We start from the raw sequence: 21349 nt of genomic DNA, 5'->3' as shown, positions 1-21349 counted from the left end.
AATGATTTCAACGTTGTGCAAGGTTCTGCAACCCTTTGAACTTGCCACACGTGAAGTCAGTTCAGACACTGCCAGCCTGAGTCAGGTCATTCCCCTCATCAGGCTTTTGCAGAAGAAGCTGGAGACATTGAAGGAGGAGCTAAAACAGAGCGATTCCGCTAGGCATGTGGGACTTGTGGATGGAGCTCTTCATTCGCTTAACCAGGATTCACGGGTGGTCAATCTGTTGAAATCAGAGCACTACATTTTGGCCACCGTGCTCGATCCTAGATTTAAAACCTACGTTGTATCTCTCTTTCCGGCAGACACAAGTCTGCAGGGGTTCAAAGACCTGCTGGTGAGAAAATTGTCAAGTCAAGCAGAACGTGATCCGTCAACAGCTCCTCCTTCACATTCTCCCGCAACTGGGGGTGCGAGTAAAAGGCTAAGAATTCCAAGCCCACCCGCTGGCGGTGATGCAGGGCAGTCTGGAGCGAGTGCTGACATCTGGTCCGGACTGAAGGACCTGCCAATGATTACTGACATGTCGTCTACTGTCACTGCATATGATTCTCTCACCATTGAAAGAATGGTGGAGGATTATATGAGTGACCGCATCCAAGTAGGCACGTCAGACAGTCCGTTCGTATACTGGCAGGAAAAAGAGGCAATTTGGAGGCCCTTGCAGAAACTGGCTTTATTCTACCTAAGTTGCCCTCCCTCCAGTGTGTACTCCGAAAGAGTGTTTAGTGCAGCCGCTCACCTTGTCAGCAATCGGCGTACGAGGTTACTTCCAGAAAATGTGGAGATGATGTTCATTAAAATGAATTATAATCCATTCCTGCGTGGAGACATTCACCAGCAGCAATTGCCTCCAGAAAGTACACGGGGACCTGAGATGGTGGATTCCAGTGGGGACGAATTAATAATCTGTGAGGAGGGGGATGTACACAATGAAAGGGGTGATGAATCGGACGATGATGATGAGGTGGACATCTTGCCTCTGTAGAGCCAGTTTGTGCAAGGAGAGATTGATTGCTTCTTTTTTGGTGGGGGCCCAAACCAACCAGTCATTTCAGTCACAGTCGTGTGGCAGACCCGGTCGCTGAAATGATGGGTTCGTTAAAGTGTGCATGTCCTGTTTATACAACATAAGGGTGGGTGGGAGGGCCCAAGGACAATTCCATCTTGCACCTCTTTTTTCTTTCATTTTTCTTTGCATCATGTGCTGTTTGGGGACTATTTTTTTCAAGTGCCATCCTGTCTGACACTGCAGTGCCACTCCTAGATGCAGGGGCGGAAGTCCGGGAGGCAGCGGAGTCGGCTGCCGCCGGGCTCCTGACCCGCAGAGGGCGCCTCGCAGTGGCGCCTCTGACATTACACAGATTGACATGCGGACGAGCGCCCGCATGTCAATCTGATGTCTCCCTCCCTGCTGTGTTGGAGGGACATGGAGCGCATCGCGCGTCTCCTGTGTCCCTCCCTGGCTCTCTCCCGGCCGGTCTAAGGAAGTGCCATTCGTGAGCTCTGATTGGCTCACGAACCGGCACTTCCTGTATTAGACCGGCCGGGGGAGAGAGCCAGGGAGGGACACAGGAGACGCGCGATGCGCTCCATGTCCCTCCAACACAAGGTGGGAGCAGGCACTGGGGGCATATACCTGGTACTGGGGGGCATATACCTGGCACTGGGGGGGGAGGAGACCTGGCACTGGGGGGCATATACATGGCACTTGGGGGCATATACCTGGCACTGGGGGGGAAGACCTGGCACTGGGGGGCATATACCTGGCACTGTGGGGTATATACCTGGCACTGTGGGGTATATACCTGGCACTGTGGGGCATATACCTGGCACTGGGGGGGGAAGACCTGGCACTGGGGGGCATATACCTGGCATTGGGGGGCATATACCTGGCACTGGGGGGCATATACCTGGCACTGGGGGGGGGGAGACCTGGCACTGGGGGGCATATACATGGCACTGTGGGGGAAGACCTGGCACTGGGGGGGAAGACCTGGCACTGGGGGGCATATACCTGGCACTGTGGGGCATATACCTGGCACTGGGGGGCATATACCTGGCACTGGGGGGGAAGACCTGGCACTGGGACGGGGGGCATATGTGGCACTGGGGAGGAGGGTATATTTGGCACTGGGGGCATATACCTGGCACTGTGGGGGAAGACCTGGCACTGGGGGGCATATACCTGGCACTGGGGGAGGAGACCTGGCACTGGGGCGGGGGGCATATGTGGCACTGGGGAGGGGGGTATATTTGGCACTGGGGGCATATACCTGGCACAGTGGGGGAAGATCTGGCACTGGGGGCATATGGGGGAAGATCTGGCACTGGGGGCATATACCTGGCACTGGGCGCATATACCTGGCCCTGTGGGGGAATATCTGGCACTGGGGGCATATACCTGGCCCTGTGGGGGAATATCTGGCACTGGGGGCATATACCTGGCACTGGGCGCATATACCTGGCCCTGTGGGGGAATATCTGGCACTGGGGGCATATACCCGGCACTGTGGGGGGAATATCTGGCACTGGGGGCATACACCTGGCACTGTGGGGGAATATCTGGCATTGGGGGCATATGCCTGGCACTGTGGAGAAATATCTGGCACTGGGGGCATATAGCTGGCACTGAGGGGGCATAGGTGGCACTGTGGTGGAATATTTGGCACTGTGGGGGAGTAGGCACTGAGGGGGCATATGTGGCACTGTGGTGGAATATTTGGCACGGGGGGGAGCAGGCACTGAGGGGGCATATGTGGCACTGGGGGGGTATATTTGGCACTGGGGGCATGTACCTGGCACTGGAGGCATATACCTGACACTGTGGGGGAATATCTGGCACTGGGGGCATATGTGGCACTGGGAGCACGGCCCTAGCAACACGCACTACCCCCTAGCAATGAGCATGACACCCAGTGCATGAACCCCCTGGCAACGAGCATGACACCCTGAGCATGAAACCCCTGGCACCGTGCATGGAACCGCTGGCAACGAGCATGACACCCAGTGCATGAAACCCCTGGCAACGAGCATGACACCCTGAGCATGAAAACCCCTGGCACCGTGCATGGAACCAAGAGCATGAAACCGCTGGCAACGAACATGACACCCAGTGCATGAAACCCCTGGCAACGAGCATGACAACCTGAGCATGAAAACCCCTGGCACCGTGCATGGAACCAAGAGCATGAAACCCCTGGCAACGAGCAGGTAATTTAAAAGTAATTAGAAGCCTTACTGTAGAACTTAATGTATAATGGGCATTACGGTGTGTGGCATAATGTATCACGGACATTGCGGTGTGTGTCATAATGTGTCGGGCATTACGGTGTATGGTATACTATATCGCGGGCATTGTGATATGTGGTATAATGTCTCAGGCTCATTGTGGTGTGTGTTATACTGTGTCAAAGACATTGTATGTGCTATAATGTATCAAGGGCATTGCAGTGTGTAGCATAATGTATAACGGGCATTGTGATTCCTGTCATAATGTGTCACAGGCATTACGGTGTGTGGTATAATGTATCAGGGGCATTGCAGTGTGTAGCATAATGTATAACGGGCATTACGATTCCTGTCATAATGTGTCGGGGGCATTACGGTGTGTGGCATAATGTGTCGGGGGCATTATGGTGTGTTCATATTGTGTCATGTGCATTATTGTGTGTGGCATAATGTCTAAGGGCCACTGCAGTATGTGGCATAATGTATACTGGGCATTACTATAAGGAGGAAAAATTACAAATAATGTAAGGGGCATGAATCAGGATTAATTTTCTTTCCCGCCTGGGCGTGCAGGTTGGAAAACTGGGGTATAACGCAGTCTTTTCCTGCAATGTTACACCCCTTTATGGTAAGCCATGCCCATCCCAATGAAGCCACACACTCTATACTGCCAATTATGGAGGGGGGGGGGGCGAATAATTTTTTGGCTTGGGGGAGAAAAATTTCTAGTTACGTCACTGAACTGACTCATTCCTGTAAGCCGCCACTACAGCGCAAACCCCAGGAGAGTACGCTGGTGCGCGCCTGCTGTGGGAGGTAGGAGAGGAGCTGCTGCTACCGTTGCCCCGCTGCTGTGGGGAAGGGGGGGACGGGATGGATGGACACACGTGCGAGGCGGTGTTTAAGAGCTGGTACCACGCTTGCCTTGGATTACACTTCTTATTGCGCTCTGCCTCTGGTAATTGGGGAGGAGAGAAGAGCCTTCTTTCACTACACAAGGTATCCATCTATGCTCCCTTTCTCCCTGCATAAGTGCACTGCCAGTATACTGTATGTATGTTTGTATATATAGATTGAGGTAGGGGTCTGGCACAGCCACATAATAGACTAATACATTGGGTGCCCTCACAGCAAAGTAGTTTAGCAAAATAGAGGTGGTGCGGCACTCCAATGATTTGCACACTGACACCAATTGAAGTAGTGCAACGTTTCAATGCCCGTTTAATGAATCTGCATTTTTGTCATATATACAATGACCCCCATTCTGCCTCATCCCGTCCTCCAGACCTCTGTTACTCCATCTGCCCCCCCCCCATTTGCCAAGTCCTTCTGCCCGCCCGCGACCATCCCTCCCCATCTTCCTCCCATAATTAATTGTCCTCCCGCAGGGAATACATATGTTTTACCGACAGACGGGATGCCGTCTGTCAGCATCCTGACAGCAGCATCCCGTCCGTCAGAATTCTGGCAGGGGGCGTGCGCAATGAAGGCCCTTGCTTGTTGCGCTCGCAACGCAGTGGTCTCGGTGGTTCCCATCCCACTCTATTGGTGTTGTGGACACCCACGAATGGGAATAAGACCTGTGAGACGGTATTCTGGTGTCGGTATCCTGACCGCTAGGAATCCCGACAGCCAGCAAAATGATTGCCTCCCCTCCCGCAGTATCGGTCACATAATAGACTCACTTTCAGCTCCAGGCCCATGTGGACCCCAAACTGGCACTGGTCTGCAGGGATGTATCATTGGCACAAGGTTAAAAATGCAGCCAAACCTCCAAAAATGCAGTTTTCAGAGGTTTGGCGGCTTACTACTTATCCACCAAGCCTAGACCCCAGGGCTTGGATGCGGTGGGCAACACCATCTTTAGATGGGCTTCTATCACATTACCCATTGGACCCCTCCCAGCACCCCCTAGTGGGGCGCATCAGCCCACGCATGCACAGATAGGACTCCGGATCATACACCGGGAAGTTCTACTGTATCATGGCAAAGAATAGCTCTCACCGCAAGAGCTGTCCTTTGGAAATTTCTTCATGCATACGCCATTATGCTTGCAAAGAATGGCAGGATATATATATATATATAAATATATATATATAGCCTGCAGGATCAATATTGGTGTGGTGTGTGTGTGTGTATGTATATATATATATATATATATATATATATATATATATATATATATATATATATATATATATATATATATATATATATATATAAAAAAAAAATTTTGCCTCTATATAGGGGGGCACCTGTATTTATATTGCCTCCGGGCGTCTAGGACGAACTTACGCCACTGCCTAGATGGGCCAGGTGTTTGTGTCGGCCACTAGGGTCGCTTAGCTTAGTCACACAGCTACCTCATTGCGCCTCTTTTTTTCTTTGCATCATGTGCTGTTTGGGGACTATTTTTTTCAAGTGCCATCCTGTCTGACACTGCAGTGCCACTCCTAGATGGGCCAGGTGTTTTTGTCGGCCACTAGGGTCGCTTAGCTTAGTCACACAGCTACCTCATTGCGCCTCTTTTTTTCTTTGCATCATGTGCTGTTTGGGGACTATTTTTTTCAAGTGCCATCCTGTCTGACACTGCAGTGCCACTCCTAGATGGGCCAGGTGTTTGTGTCGGCCACTTGTGTCGCTTAGCTTAGCCATCCAGCGACCTCGGTGCAAATTTTAGGACTAAAAATAATATTGTGTGGTGTGAGGTGTTCAGAATAGACTGAAAATGAGTGGACATTATGGTTATTGAGGTTAATAATACTATGGGATCAAAATGACCCCCAAATTCTATGATTTAAGCTGTTTTTTAGTGTTTTTTGAAAAAAACACCCGAATCCAAAACACACCCGAATCTGACAAAAAATTTCCGGTGAGGTTTTGCCAAAACGCGTCCGAACCCAAAACACGGCCGCAGAACCGAACCCAAAACCCGAAAAATTTCCGGTGCACATCACTACCATCTATTGCCACATCTATCCATCTTAAATGATGCAGAAAGACCGATCTTCCTTACTCCATTCTCCATATCATCTTCACAACTTTGAAAATACCTTCACTGGCTTCCAATGTTATCCAGAATGTTATAAATTACCTGCAAAGCTCTCACCAACACAACCCCATCATATATCTCAAAATACCATGCTTATCACCTTCTTATATTTACCTGTCTCCTTGTCTCTGGTAAACACCTGTCACTTTCACTTACAAGACTTCTCATGTGCCACAACCTACTTATGGAATTTCCTACCATACCATATTGCTGCATCGGCGTATACAGTTATAGTACAATTTCTTATATACATTTTTTGGAAAAATGCAATCGTTACTACAGGTATTTAGACTGCTTAAGATGTATGGGTAATATTTACTAACCAAAAACAATTTTGTGCGTTTATCAATCATCCTATTTCTTATTGTTATAATTAAGTATTGAACATTGTTTTCTTAAATCAGAATGACATGCAGGATGTGTCTGAAGGTGACTGGTATAGTGGGTTCAATGTTAAGTCCTCAGATTCTTAAGAAATGTTAGTGTCTCAGTAAAATACTGTACCGTATGTCCTTTAAAAGCCTTGTGACTACAGCCTACATTCCACCTTACCCAGCAATGTTCAGTCTTATTTGACTATAACACCGGTTTTTTTTTCTGGGTTTTTTTTTTTTTAAACAGCAATAGCAGAAGATGTAAACAGTTTTTTGTATCCTGTAGTAATGTAATTGCAATCAACTGATTGGAAGTGTCATAAATACCACAAGTGCAATGTTGTCTACAAGCGGCTCCTGAAACCTAAGAATGTTACATTTATATTATATGGAACATTTTACATAAATATTGCACATTCAGTATAGTATACTAAAGAGGCTTTAACTCTAGCAACAGTGTTGTTTTTTTAAACATACAGTAGATCAGTGGTTCCCAAACCTTTTACAATCATGGCACCATAAGACTATGAGCGGTTGTTTCATGGCACACCTAGGACAAAACTTTCTTATTGAGAAATTTAGTAAAATTGTTCATTTATATGGTGGTGGACAGGGTTGCATTTTTGTTTGTCCACAGGCATTAATTTTGCCTATAACACTGATCATAAATGTATTAATTTGGTCCTGGACTACCAACCTGTGGCACCTCTGCAAGGGGATGCAGTTATGTGACCGGCGGGATCCCAAACGCCGGTCACCCGAACCCAACTCCCTGCAAGTACCCCATGGCTCCCAGTTTGGGAAACAGTGCAGTAGAGCCTTCCGGCATCCTTCCCTGTATCACATTCCCCTGGCCAAACAAGTGCTGAATTAATGAGGATGTGGCCCAAGAATGAGAACAGATCAGAATTTGAGTCAACGCTAAAGTCATCGCACCTTCTGCCCACAGTGTGGGCAATATTGCTATGGCTGTCTATTTTTTACAAATATTTGTAAACATACACATAGGACAAAAGCACTGTGCATGAACAACGTCACTAAAACGACAGGCACGCTTAATAATTAGCTTTATAGGCCAACAACTTCCTTTCTGTAAATATTGTCATTACATACTGCAAGCTCTTAATTTTTGTTTCATATTTAAGACAGTCTTCTCTTTATAAACTCTTGAGACACACTGAGCCGAATATCGTGACACACAAATGGGTCCTGACTCCTGACATACAAGTTGCGAGTCACTGCCTTAGACATTATTCCAATTAGCTGTTAATGGGAGCTCAAGAGGTTATTTAGAAAGCTGGCGCACTGCCTGAAGTTTGATGATGCCATTGACATCTCTTAGGAGCGTGATAAGCATGCTCCTGTCAGTACACAGGGTCTGCATACGCTCATTAATACTCATGAATGTTTATATCTGCACAGAAGAATACTTATTTTATTGGGGATAAATTAGAACTTTGAATATAAAATAATGTATACGGCTTACACACACACTAAATGCACAGGGTTTATATATGTATGTATATATATATATATATATATATATATATATATATATATATATATATATATATATAATGTCTGTTTTGATAGTCTATCATACCTGACACAGAAAGTGTCCAGTTTGTCGGTGGACAGTCACAATTTTGGAAAGTCAAAAGGCATCTGGCTTGCTGCAGAAATGGGTAATAATGTAGCACATATTGGTCTTGTGGTGATTTTGGTGGATCAGATGTTCTAAATTTACTGGTTATTGGGTTAATTACTGCCACTACTCACACCAAAAAGAAATGAACATTTCCATGATGCACTAAAACACACATGCATGGACAAGGGCTCTGGAAGAAACCGTTCCTGCAATGTGTAAAGAAGTGAGAAGTTTGCAAACGCAATCATTACACTTCTACTTCGGGAGCTGGGGCCGATCTGTGTTGTCTGCTGACCAGGCTTGTGTGGCGGCCATTGCCAGGGAGCCTTCCCGATGTTTTATGCAATCTGTAGTACATAGACTACAGCGGCATAACACCATCTGATGATTACATTAAGCTGCCACGGACAAACTCCAGAATGCTCTGCATTCCGGAGCTTGGTAAATCTGACAGCTTTGCAGCTCCATAGAAAACTGTGGGAGCTGCAGCTACTGTCAGAAATGAAGGCATCGCAGAAGATGTTGGAGATATCTGCTGCAATCCCTCCTTTATGCGTTCGGGGGATCCTTAATATTTGTGGGTTTCCCCTCAAAATGGGTGTCTTGGCACATATACAGCAAATATTCAATGATAAATATGCCCATAACTATATAGCTGTATTTAATAAAAAGGATACTTAAAAAAAAAAATGGGTATCATGACTTGGTAAAATATGCTGAGCATTAGTACATATAGTACACTGACCAATGCTTCATATGCCATGCAGGTCGGCAGTGGAAAATCACAAATTGGTTATCGCTAAATGCATGTGATATTACTATGTTATGCAGCAAATATATATATTTTGAATGAACATTAGTAAAAGTACACAAAGAAAAACATGGCAACATGTTATGTCACAATATATGTCTGGTGGTCTCAGCATGTTAGACAGATATGCAGTCACTATGTCAGCTATTAACATGTTGAAAATCCCAATGTCATCAGCAGATCGACCTTTAGAATTTCAACATGGAGGCATAGAGTTAGCATTAGTTAGGGTTAGGGACAGAAGGAGAAGAAAACCTGCATGTCAACATTGTAGCAATGACAAAACATACGTGTCAACATGCTGACATGTTCAATATCGACATAATGACCATATCAGCATAACGAATGTCAACACTGTAACTGTCAATTATACCAAACCTGCTGAACATGATGTCAGTTTTGCAGAATTTTTTTTTGTATTGTTTACTCTACCCAAGGAAACTTTATCTTTTTAATTTAGAGTGTCCATTAAAAGAGAAAAAAAGCAAATTTGCAATTTAATAAATCTAGCCTTTGGTAGTTTTATAAACGTCACAAAAATGACAGAGAGACAGAGACAGACAGACAGACATACAGACAGACAGAGAGACAGACAGAGAGACAGAGAGACAGACAGACACAGACAGACAGAGAGACAGACAATTTTTTGCATAAACTAATTAAAAATGTATAAACAAATATATTGCTTGTCATAGAATAGCCAGTGAAATATGATTTACTATCACAAATCAGTTATTAATTTCTAATGCACCTGTGAACCAGTCAAATAATATACAAACTGGGTAGTTAGCAGACCCATAATACTAACCAAACTACTTATGTGCCAGTAATTGACAAAAGTAAGAAACCTGCCACAAGTCACACAAAATCTTAGGTCATTTTATTTCAATCCAGTGATCTTGCAATATAATAAAGCTCCATTCCACCCTTTATACTGCATGTAGTAGCCATCAGTCAGGCTGTGGGAAGGGGGGTTTCCAGGTAACTGGAACCTCCACCCCGTGTTTGCCTATGTTACAGATGAGACTTGATGGGGGTACTTTAATTGCCAAAAAATAAAATGGAAATTAAGTGAAGTATATGATTTTAGGATTACATTTACTTTAACCCACTGTGACTCAGACTGAAAGCATGCATGAAGTCAACAGAAAAAAAAAAAAACTTTAGCATTTATGTGGCACTGACTACAGTGCGTTTTCCTGTGTTAATAGAATACAAGCCTAATGTATGACTAACTATAACTCCAAGCAATGCAAAAGATTGTATTTTAAGGAAATATAACTAAAATTAGTATAATTATATGTTGTTTCAAATCATTGTTATATGAAGAAAATATATATATATACCTTCGTCACTTGCGGTTTGTTGTTTAACTACTGTCATTAGCGATCTAGAAGGAGGTTTGCCCACTGGTAATCTCCAACTCTTTGTCCTAAGTTGGCGTTTTCCATTGTTTTCTGCCCAACTGGTAATCTAGAACATGCAAGACTTGAATTAAAACAGAAAGTGTGCATGTAGGAACAAATAAACAGCATATAGTAACATGTACATAGCTTCTGTGTGAAGAAAGGGCACATATCATTCAAGATTAAAGTTAAGCTACAGTACAGTGTGGTCTTTACCATGGGTGAAACCAACGGGATCCATATAATATCCCGGTTGTCGGGATACCAGTAGCTGAATTACCAATGCCGGAAACCAGAACACAGACACCGGAACGCCGGAATCCCAATAGCTGAGATACCAAAGGTATGCAGGGGATGCAGACATATAGGGAGGGGGGGTTAAGTTTAGGCAGCGGTGGTAAGGAGGTTAGGGTGCAAACATGTGGGGTTAGGGTTAGGCACCATCGTGGGGGGGTATTCAGTTTAGGCACTAAGGGGGAGGGTTAGGTTCAGGTAGCGGGGTGTGGAAGGCTAGGTTTGGACACTTACCGGGGAGATTAGGGCATAGCACTTCTGCAGAAGAGGTTAGGGTTAGGCTGCGGTCACAGAGGGTTAGGGTGTTAGAGGGGTGAGTTAGAATACATAACTCACCCCTGTTAGGCTCTTCATCTTTGGGATGCCGGCGCCGGTATTCTGAGAGCGGGCATCCCGTGCATCTACCCAATCCAATTATGTTTGAGCACCAAGAGGCTGCATATAGGTAGTGTTCGGCCACATATGTTTGTACAAACCAGGTCACATGTGGTTATATTATGAAACATATAATTGTCCAATTGTATTTTACACCAGCATTGATCAAAATCTGAATCATCCAAATAGGATGCTGATTGGGAATGGCGACCATTTTGTGGCTATTTAGGTCTAAAACTTGTGCTGAAACTTTAACAAAAACAAAACAGTACTGTAAAAAAAGAGCCCAATGCACTGCAATAATGCAAATGTAAACTGAAATTACACCATATAAGAAGGAATACAAACTCAAAGGGCCAATCCAGTTAGTTGAAAGGTTCCAAGAAGTAGGCATCACATGATAAGATTCCAAATAATGTTAGGGAACTATCTTTGCTCATAAATGAGTAAGATTTTCATTACCTAGGTTTCTGGTAGTGCAGAGAAACAGAACATACAAGGTTACCGTATAGTCTCACAAATAATTGAACCAGCCTCCAAGAGAACACTTAATGTTGCTGGGGGATGGGGAGGAAACAAAGTGTAGTTATATGCATTTTATTTGTCTTTAGATTTCAACCGTAGTAAATAATTGTAATATGATGTAGAAACAGATTAAATAGTTAACAGAGCTACATACTTCCAAACTGCTCTGTATGGTATCTTAAATGTGCTATAAAAGTACTTTTACAAGTAATGATGTACATAATGGACGAGGCCAGAAAAACAGGAACACCCTGAAACGCTCTATTGCGGCTTCTACTAATAAATATCACATTACTGCAGCTGTGCAAATCAAGTTTAACAAATGCAAAAGAAAAGCACAAAATCTACCTTCCATCAGAGTTTAAAAGACCCAAACTGCAGACCACAATGTCTTTGATTGGGGCTAATTCATAAACAAAGAATACTGCAACAGCTTAAAAAACATGAGATGGTCAAGAAACGTTTACTGCTATATAATTAAGAGTTGCTAAACCATCATTTGAGGTTTGGAAGTGTTCGCCTGGAATTAAAGTCTATGAAGCCGAAGAAAAAGAGCCATTGTAGAACGCAAATGTTACATACCACACTAAGCAAAGTTACATATTTCAATTTATATAAAGAAATCTGTATCTTGCTGCTGTTTCACTAAGTGGCACATATAGCACCATCACTCTTCACAGGAACCATGGGTCTGATTTATAGCTAGTAAATATGAATAGGAAACATGGTGTACATGGATTTGTTACTTTATACTTTATTATGGCTCCTCTATGTGCATGATAGGTAACCTGTCATACATGATGCTCACTGTAGTCCAATGATTTATGCTGATAGCTGTTAATTTTACAAGTACGGCAGATTGGCTGTCAGGGCTGTACAATCAAATCCATCTTGGTTTATAGTGATTAATGCTCTGTCCGTTTCAGTAAATGAGCAAGTATAATACTATCCTTGAAACATTAATGAGGCTAGTGCTTTTACTGTTAAAGATCTGCTAACCGTCGCTCAATAGGGTAGATTATAAATAAATACAAAGGAATGATTGGTTCTTACACATAGATTGGGCTTCGCAGAGCACGGTTTTCCTTCGTTCATCATACTAGGAATTTCTCCAGGTTCTAGGCCGCAATCAGTAACCTCAATGTCACTGACATCACCATCGTCACTAGTAGAGCTGCTTATCTCCTCTTTCTCTAGAGACACAGGCTCTGGAAGATCATATCCTTGGGTCTCCTGACAGCATGGTTTCTGGTCAGTCCCCTGCTGTAAATCTGTGCCCTCTTCTCTCTTTACTTCTGCAGATGGGGCGAAATGACCACACAGTTCTGCTAGGCCAGAAGCAGCCAAATTGAGGTCATGGTTACTCTCTTCTTCTATTTTCACATCTTGTTCCACAGAGATAGAAAGTGAACCTGTACACCATAGACATGAACCTTATTAATACAGATCAAACACACATGACATTACATTGTGTCACAGCTTATATGCCATTTACAGAAGTTACTACATTCATGTTCACATGTTAACATCAATTATCTCCATATACGCAAAGAACCATTCACAATCTATTTTTTTTTTAAATAGGAACAAGCTCATCTTTATTAGTATAGGCTAAAATTACACAATTTCTTTAGTGATGACAGGATATTTACACTGAATTTTATTCCTGTCTTTTCCCCCTCATATTATTCTACAACTACATTTGTTTTACTACTACTACTACTACTAAGAAACAGATATCTGCTATCGTAAGATACTGTATCAAAAGAAGGTACAGTTGACACAATTTTTATATTTTTACTTTAGGCGTATCTGAAGCACACAATTCACACGTGGTGTTATATAGGAAGAACTGGATGCACTGAAATATATAGTACTGAGTAGTGGAATTTACATCTAGGGCCAAATTCAATTACCACGCAGTAATTCAATTTATTTCACATATGTATGCTCCGGCTAAATGGGCAATTCAGTTGTTAAAGACTTCTCCCGAAGGTTGCATGATAATACTGTAGGATCTAAACCGTGTTGAGTTTGATGAAAAATGGAAAACTCAGCCAGCACCCCAAAAACATGCAAACTAACACTGAATAACAGTACAGAATTCTATTAGTGGCCCAAAGCAAAGTATCTGGGGCTCTTAAAAGGTGTAAACAAATAATAAAAAAAATGCATTTTCAATAACAATGAAAAAAATGATAGATAGAAAGCAAGCAAGCATTCTTCTTCAGCAAATTGAATGCTCTAGAATTAGGAGTGCAAAACTATGATTGTAAATAGATGTGTGTCATTTTAAGCCACTTTTAACCACTTCACTAAAAATTTTTTTCCAAAAATGGCTCAGAAATTTTCTATGTTATGAATGAATTAGGTAAAGAACATGTATTCACAATATGCCACGTGTAAGTGGGTAACAAGGAGAGGCAGAGGGTAACAATGTAGGGCAGGGGAGGCAGTGGGTGACAGGGATAAAAGCACCTTACCCTGCATGATGCAGAGAAGAGGGGCATATGTACCTTGGAGAGACCAGGTTCAAAGTGGCCTCTGCTTTGTCTGTGACAGGGACCTCCACCCCTTGTGATTTCCTCAGCTTGGCACTTGGTCAGGCAGACTTACAGTGTCAGATACACTGGTTGTGAGCTGCCTTTTTATTCACAGACAGCTGTGAATCAGAAAAAAATGAATAGCTGTCTGTTAATTAGAGGCAGTATGTGGCTGTGATCATCAGCACTGATACTGTAGGTGGTAGGACTCCTATCAGTCTACAAGGTTAGTCCTGCCTCCCAAAGGTAAGGGGCAGGTCCCTCAGGCAGTGGGGCCCACTATGCTCTGGGCCATTCATCCAACATTGCTCAAAATGGTCCCACTGAGAGTGACAGCTGTGGGAAGTTTATCTTCCTGCATCCGCACACACTGTGTATCTGAGTGGTTGCATCGTTTGCGAACAGATCAAATAATGTACTTGTTGGTGTGGTCGCATGCGATGCAACCATGCCATACACATGGTTTAACGTTACAAAAGACAACCCTACCCACTTTAAAAATGCCTTTCCCAAGCAATACAGCATCCCCATATACCTGTCCCACATCACTGAACCCATTGTATTGCATGTAGAAGATTACCCAAAACTTACATGTCATTATAGGCCAAATTATTCTAATTGAAAACTTCGAAGTGCCTGAAAATTTTTTACATTTTGGGGGGGATGTGTTAATATAGGGATTTTCTCCAAGTTTTCATCTGCTCAGGGGCTGTGAACAAGACGTGTTTATTCCTATGTAGGGATAATATAACTTAATGTGCGTGGCTAATTGAATAGCTAAAAATATGCAAACGGGTTAATGGTCCAAATTGTATTCTGTCCCTAATATACATAATAATAGGAATGTACTATGCAGTAGGATAATATTAAAATATCTTAAACTGCATGGTAGTGCAGCCTATATGGCGAAATGCATCACGGAATAAACAATGACACGATGATCGGTGGGCCTCCAAACACAGCCTGGAGTCAACTGAACGATGCTCGGAGGATCGTACAGGTTTGACAGACAAAAGATCCGGACCCTTTTTTCCCCAGCCATTTCAGGATGTGAACGATTAGAGTTCATGTCCATACGCAATTTTTTTTATCATACAGTATAGGGCAAGATTTAATGATCTTGGGGCTGATTCAGCCCTGATCTCTGTCACAAATCTAGAAAATGGAGGCGTGTTGGCCCCGCAATTTTGCTGGACATCTGGAGTCACATGAGGGTTGCTCAAAGATCCAATGCTGCAACCAAACATTACTGCATCTTCGGACACAGACAGTGTACCAGAGAAGCCGGCAGTTGGTGTCCTTTAACACTAGCTGACTCCTGCGGGATTTATCTATTTTCACACAGTTGCTGTGTACAAAGACACAGCAGCAACATTCGCATCCACCTCTGAATCAGGCCCCATGTGAACATTGCACAACTGCAATATTTGACTTTATTTCTTTATCAGGTCTCTCTTTAATTGCTAATCGCAAGTGAAGCAGCCACCCAAAAAAGAACAGAGATACCTACTGGAGTAATCGCAAAGTCCATACACAGCATCGATGCAGCAACAAGGAACATCAACTCCCCAACTGAGTCTATGGTAACACAGACTGCACCATGACCATATCGACGCTGGCACCATTTTTCTCTACATAAATGACCACAGCAGAAGGCAGAAACACGTCCTGAAATCATCCATGACACCTACATTTTTGCTGCCACACCCCGTTACCTCACACAAGCAGTCTCTTCCTGTCAATCACTGCATTTAAAGCCTCAGTGCGAGCTGCATCGCAAAGGTGCCTTGGTGCATGCGCAGTGCAATTGTGGTACATGCACAGTCTACCAATAATTAATTAGTTGCGTGAATATCAGCATTACGTACTGTAACAGGGTCAGCATAAACATAACGGACATGGATATAGAACAGCAGGGTGTGGTTGGAAAGAATCAAAGACCAGAAGTGGTCAAGTCTAGGAAACGGCAAGCATGACTGCAGACAACTGTAAGGTTGTTTTAAAAAGGTGTAGGAGTTGTGGATTATGTTGGCGGTAACATTAAACACCTTGGGCCTAATTCAGACCTGGTCGCATGCAGGCTATTTTTTGCACTGCTGCGACCAGGTAATCACTGCCTACAGGGGGAGGTGGTAAGGGCTTTGCATCGGTACGATAAGCTGTGCAGTGAGCTGATCAAACAAAAAAAATTGTGCAGTTTCTGCACAGTCCAGGACTTACTCAGCCGCTGCGATGATTGGGGCCGGCGGTGACATCAGGATCCCTCCTCTCGGCACGCCTGCAATTTTCACGACACTCCCAGAAAACGGTGAGTTGCCACCCAGGAACGCATCCTGCCTGTCAATCTTCTTGCGATCGCCCCTGCGATCGCTTTCATCGTTGAAGCAGTCGCTCTCCGGCGACCCCCATCGCCGGGAAGCTACGCGCCTGTGCATTACAGGTCACACACATGTGCAGTTCAGACCCGTTCGCACGGCTGCGAGAAAAAGCAGCGTGCGAATGGGTCTGAATGAGGCCCCTTGTCAGAAAGAAAATAATGGCTCAAGGAGCAGGCACTGTCATACAATCAGCTAAAGATTTTGCATCAGTTGGCACACCGTTGAGTGCAAAGACGCAGGTGTAGCTTGTTGGAGCAGAACACATTGAGAAAGCAATCTCTTCAGAAAAACCCTGGGAAAATGATTCACCTTTACCAGGAATCAAAGAACTTCACATTCTGTCCTGCATCAACAATGTTGTGCTTGGCAGCTCCCCAAAGATTCAGCAGGTGGATATAATAAGAATTTACTTACCGATAATTCTATTTCTCGGAGTCCGTAGTGGATGCTGGGGTTCCTGAAAGGACCATGGGGGATAGCGGCTCCGCAGGAGACAGGGCACAAAAAGTAAAGCTTTAGGATCAGGTGGTGTGCACTGGCTCCTCCCCCTATGACCCTCCTCCAAGCCTCAGTTAGGTACTGTGCCCGGACGAGCGTACACAATAAGGAAGGATTTATGAATCCCGGGTAAGACTCATACCAGCCACACCAATCACACTGTACAACCTGTGATCTGAACCCAGTTAACAGTATGATAACAGCGGAGCCTCTGAAAAGATGGCTCACAACAATAATAACCCGATTTTTGTAACTATGTACAAGTAATGCAGATAATCCGCACTTGGGATGGGCGCCCAGCATCCACTACGGACTCCGAGAAATAGAATTATCGGTAAGTAAATTCTTATTTTCTCTATCGTCCTAGTGGATGCTGGGGTTCCTGAAAGGACCATGGGGATTATACCAAAGCTCCCAAACGGGCGGGAGAGTGCGGATGACTCTGCAGCACCGAATGAGAGAACTCCAGGTCCTCCTTAGCCAGGGTATCAAATTTGTAGGATTTAACAAACGTGTTTGCCCCTGACTAAATAGCCGCTCGGCAAAGTTGTAAAGCCGAGACCCCTCGGGCAGCCGCCCAAGATGAGCCCACCTTCCTTGTGGAATGGGCATTTACATATTTTGGCTGTGGCAGGCCTGCCACAGAATGTGCAAGCTGAATTGTATTACACATCCAACTAGCAAAAGTCTGCTTAAAAGCAAGAGCACCCAGTTTGTTGGGTGCATACAGGATAACAGCAAGTCAGTTTTCCTGACTCCAGCCGTCCTGGAACCTATATTTTCAGGGCCCTGACCACATCTAGCAACTTGGAGTCCTCCAAGTCCCTAGTAGGCGCAAGACACCACAATAAGCTGGTTCAGGTGAAACACTGACACCACCTTAGGGAGAGAACTGGGGACGAGTCCGCAGCTCAGCCCTGTCCGAATGGACAAACAGATATGGGCTTTTTTGAGAAAAAAACCACCAATTTGACACTCGCCTGGTCCAGGCCAGGTCCAAGAGCATGTTCACTTTTCATGTGAGATGCTTCAAATCCACAGATTTGACTGGTTTTAAACCAATGTGTTTTGAGGAATCCCAGAACTACGTTGAGATCCCACAGTGCCACTGGAGGCACAAAAGGGGGTTGTATATGCAATACTCCCTTGACAAACTTCTGGACTTCAGGAACTGAAGCCAATTCTTTCTGGAAGAAAAATCGACAGGGCCCAAATTTGAACCTTAATGGACCCCAATTTGAGGCCCATAGACACTCCTGTTTGCAAGAAATGCAGGAATCGACCGAGTTGAAATTTCTTCGTGGGGCCTTCCTGGCCTCACACCACGCAACATATTTTCGCCACATGTGGTGATAATGTTGTGCGGTCACCTCCTTTCTGGCTTTGACCAGGGTAGGAATGACCTCTTCCTGAATGCCTTTTCCCTTAGGATCCGGCGTTCCACCGCCATGCCGTCAAACGCAGCTGCGGTAAGTCTTGGAACAGACATGGTACTTGCTGAAACAAGTCCCTTCTTAGCGGCAGAGGCCATAAGTCCTCTGTGAGCATCTCTTGAAGTTCCGGGTACCAAGTCCTTCTTGGCCAATCCGGAGCCATGAGTATAGTTCTTACTCCTCTACGTCTTATAATTCTCAGTACCTTAGGTATGAAAAGCAGAGGATGGAACACATACACCGACTGGTACACCCACGGTGTTACCAGAACGTCCACAGCTATTGCCTGAGGGTCTCTTAACCTGGCGCAATACCTGTCCCGTTTTTTGTTCAGACGGGACGCCATCATGTCCACCTTTGGTAATTCCCAACGGTTTACAATTATGTGGAAAACTTCCCCATGAAGTTCCCACTCTGCCGGGTGGAGGTCGTGCCTACTGAGGAAGTCTGCTTCCCAGTTTCCATTCCCGGAATGAAACACTGCTGACAGTGCTATCACATGATTTTCCGCCCAGCGAAAAGTCCTTGCAGTTTTTGCCACTGCCCTCCTGCTTCTTGTGCCGCCCTGTCTATTTACGTGGGCGACTGCCGTGATGTTTTATCCCACTGGATCAATACCGGCTGACCTTGAAGCAGAGGTCTTGCTAAGCTTAGAGCATTATAAATTTACCCTTAGCTATATTTATGTGGAGAAAAATCTCCAGACTTGATCACACTCCCTGGAAATTTTTTCCTTGTGTGACTGCTCCCCAGCCTCTCGGGCTGGCCTCCGTGGTCACCAACATCCAAAACTGAATGCCGAATCTGCGGCCCTCTAGAAGATGAGCACTCTGTAACCACCACAGGAGAGACACCCTTGTCCTTGGATATAGGGTTATCCGCTGATGCATCTGAAGATGCGATCCGGACCATTTGTCCAGCAGATCCCACTGAAAAGTTCTTGCATGAAATCTGCCGAATGGAATTGCTTCGAAGGAAGTCACCATTTTTTTACCATGGCCCTTGTGCAATGATGCACTGATTTTAGGAGGTTCCTGACTAGCTCGGATAACTCCCTGGCTTTCTCTTCCGGGAGAAACACCTTTTTCTGGACTGTGTCCAGAATCATCCCTAAGCACAGGAGACTTGTTGTCGGGATCAGCTGCGATTTTGGAATATTTAGAATCCACCCCTGCTGTTGTAACAGTATCCGAGATAGTGCTACTCCGACCTCCAACTGTTCCCTGGACTTTGCCCTTATCAGGAGATCGTCCAAGTAAGGGATAATTAAGACGCCTTTTCTTCGAAGAAGAACCATCATTTCGGCCATTACCTTGGTAAAGACCCGGGGTGCCGTAGACAATCCAAACGGCAGCGTCTGAAACTGATAGTGACAGTTCTGTACCACGAACCTGAGGTACCCTTAGTGATAAGGGCAAATTTGGGACATGGAGGTAAGCATCCCTGATGTCTCGGGACACCAGATAGTCCCCTTCTTCCCGGTTCGTTATCACTGCTCTGAGTGACTCCATCTTGATTTGAACCTTTGTAAGTGTTCAAATTTTTTTAGATTTAGAATAGGTCTCACCTAGCCTTCTGGCTTCAGTACCACAATATAGTGTGGAATAATACCCCCTTTTCTTGTTGTAGGAGGGGTAATTTAATTATCACCTGCTGGGAATACAGCTCGTGAATTTTTTCCCATACTGCCTCCTTGTCGGAGGGAGACCTTGGTAAAGCAGACTTCAGGAGCCTGCGCAGGGGAAACGTCTCGACATTCCAAACTGTACCCCTGGGATACTACTTGTAGGATCCAGGGGTCCTGTACGGTCTCAGCGTCATGCTGAGAGCTTGTCAGAAGCGGTGGAACGCTTCTGTTCCTGGGAATGGGCTGCCTGCTGCAGTCTTCTTCCCTTTCCTCTATCCCTGGGCAGATATGACTCTTATAGGGACGAAAGGACTGAAGCTGAAAAGACGGTGTCTTTTTCTGCAGAGATGTGACTTAGGGTAAAAACGGTGGATTTTCCAGCAGTTGCCGTGGCCACCAGGTCCGATGGACCGACCCCAAATAACTCCTCTTCCTTTATACGGCAATACACCTTTGTGCCGTTTGGAATCTGCATCACCTGACCACTGTAGTGTCCATAAACATCTTCTGGCAGATATGGACATCGCACTTACTCTTGATGCCAGAGTGCAAATATCTCTCTGTGCATCTCGCATATATAGAAATACATCCTTTAAATGCTCTATAGTCAATAAAATACTGTCCCTGTCAAGGGTATCAATTTTTTTTTTTTTTTTAGTCAGGGAATCCGACCAAGCCACCCCAGCTCTGCACATCCAGGCTGAGGCGATCGCTGGTCGCAGTATAACACCAGTATGTGTGTATATACTTTTTATGATATTTTTCCAGCCTCCTGTCAGCTGGCTCCTTGAGGACGGCCCTATCTATAGACGGTACCGCCACTTGTTCTGATAAGCGTGTGAGCGCCTTATCCACCCTAAGGGGTGTTTCCCAACGCGCCCTAACTTCTGGCGGGAAAGGGTATACCGCCCATATTTTCTATCGGGGGGAACCCACGCATCATCACACACTTCATTTAATTTATCTGATTCAGGAAAAACTACGGTAGTTTTTTCACATCCCACATAATACCCTCTTTTGTGGTACTTGTAGTATCAGAAATATGTAACACCTCCTTCATTGCCCTTAACGTGTGGCCCTAATAAGGAATACGTTTGTTTATTCACCGTCGACACTGGATTCAGTGTCCCTGTCTGTGTCTGTGTCGACCGACT

The 21349-nt window shown here is 44.8% G+C and overlaps 1 protein-coding gene across 1 annotated transcript in view; it reads right to left on the bottom strand.

Annotated features, from left to right (window-relative positions):
- The window catches only part of KDM4C (lysine demethylase 4C), a 961089-nt gene that overhangs the window by 313638 nt on the left and 626102 nt on the right, over positions 1 to 21349 (bottom strand). The window contains exons 11-12 of the mRNA XM_063913998.1: positions 12770 to 13128; positions 10463 to 10589 (exon numbers count right to left, since the gene is read on the bottom strand). Coding sequence (XP_063770068.1) covers positions 10463 to 10589; positions 12770 to 13128 — 486 coding nt within the window. The remainder of the gene's footprint in view (positions 1 to 10462; positions 10590 to 12769; positions 13129 to 21349) is intronic.

Source organism: Pseudophryne corroboree, chromosome 1 (assembly GCF_028390025.1).
Source record: "Pseudophryne corroboree isolate aPseCor3 chromosome 1, aPseCor3.hap2, whole genome shotgun sequence".
In the NCBI taxonomy this organism is placed as follows: Eukaryota; Metazoa; Chordata; class Amphibia; order Anura; family Myobatrachidae; genus Pseudophryne; species Pseudophryne corroboree.
The sequence above is the reverse complement of the archived record's forward strand: the minus strand, read 5'-3'. Positions and strand labels throughout refer to the sequence as shown.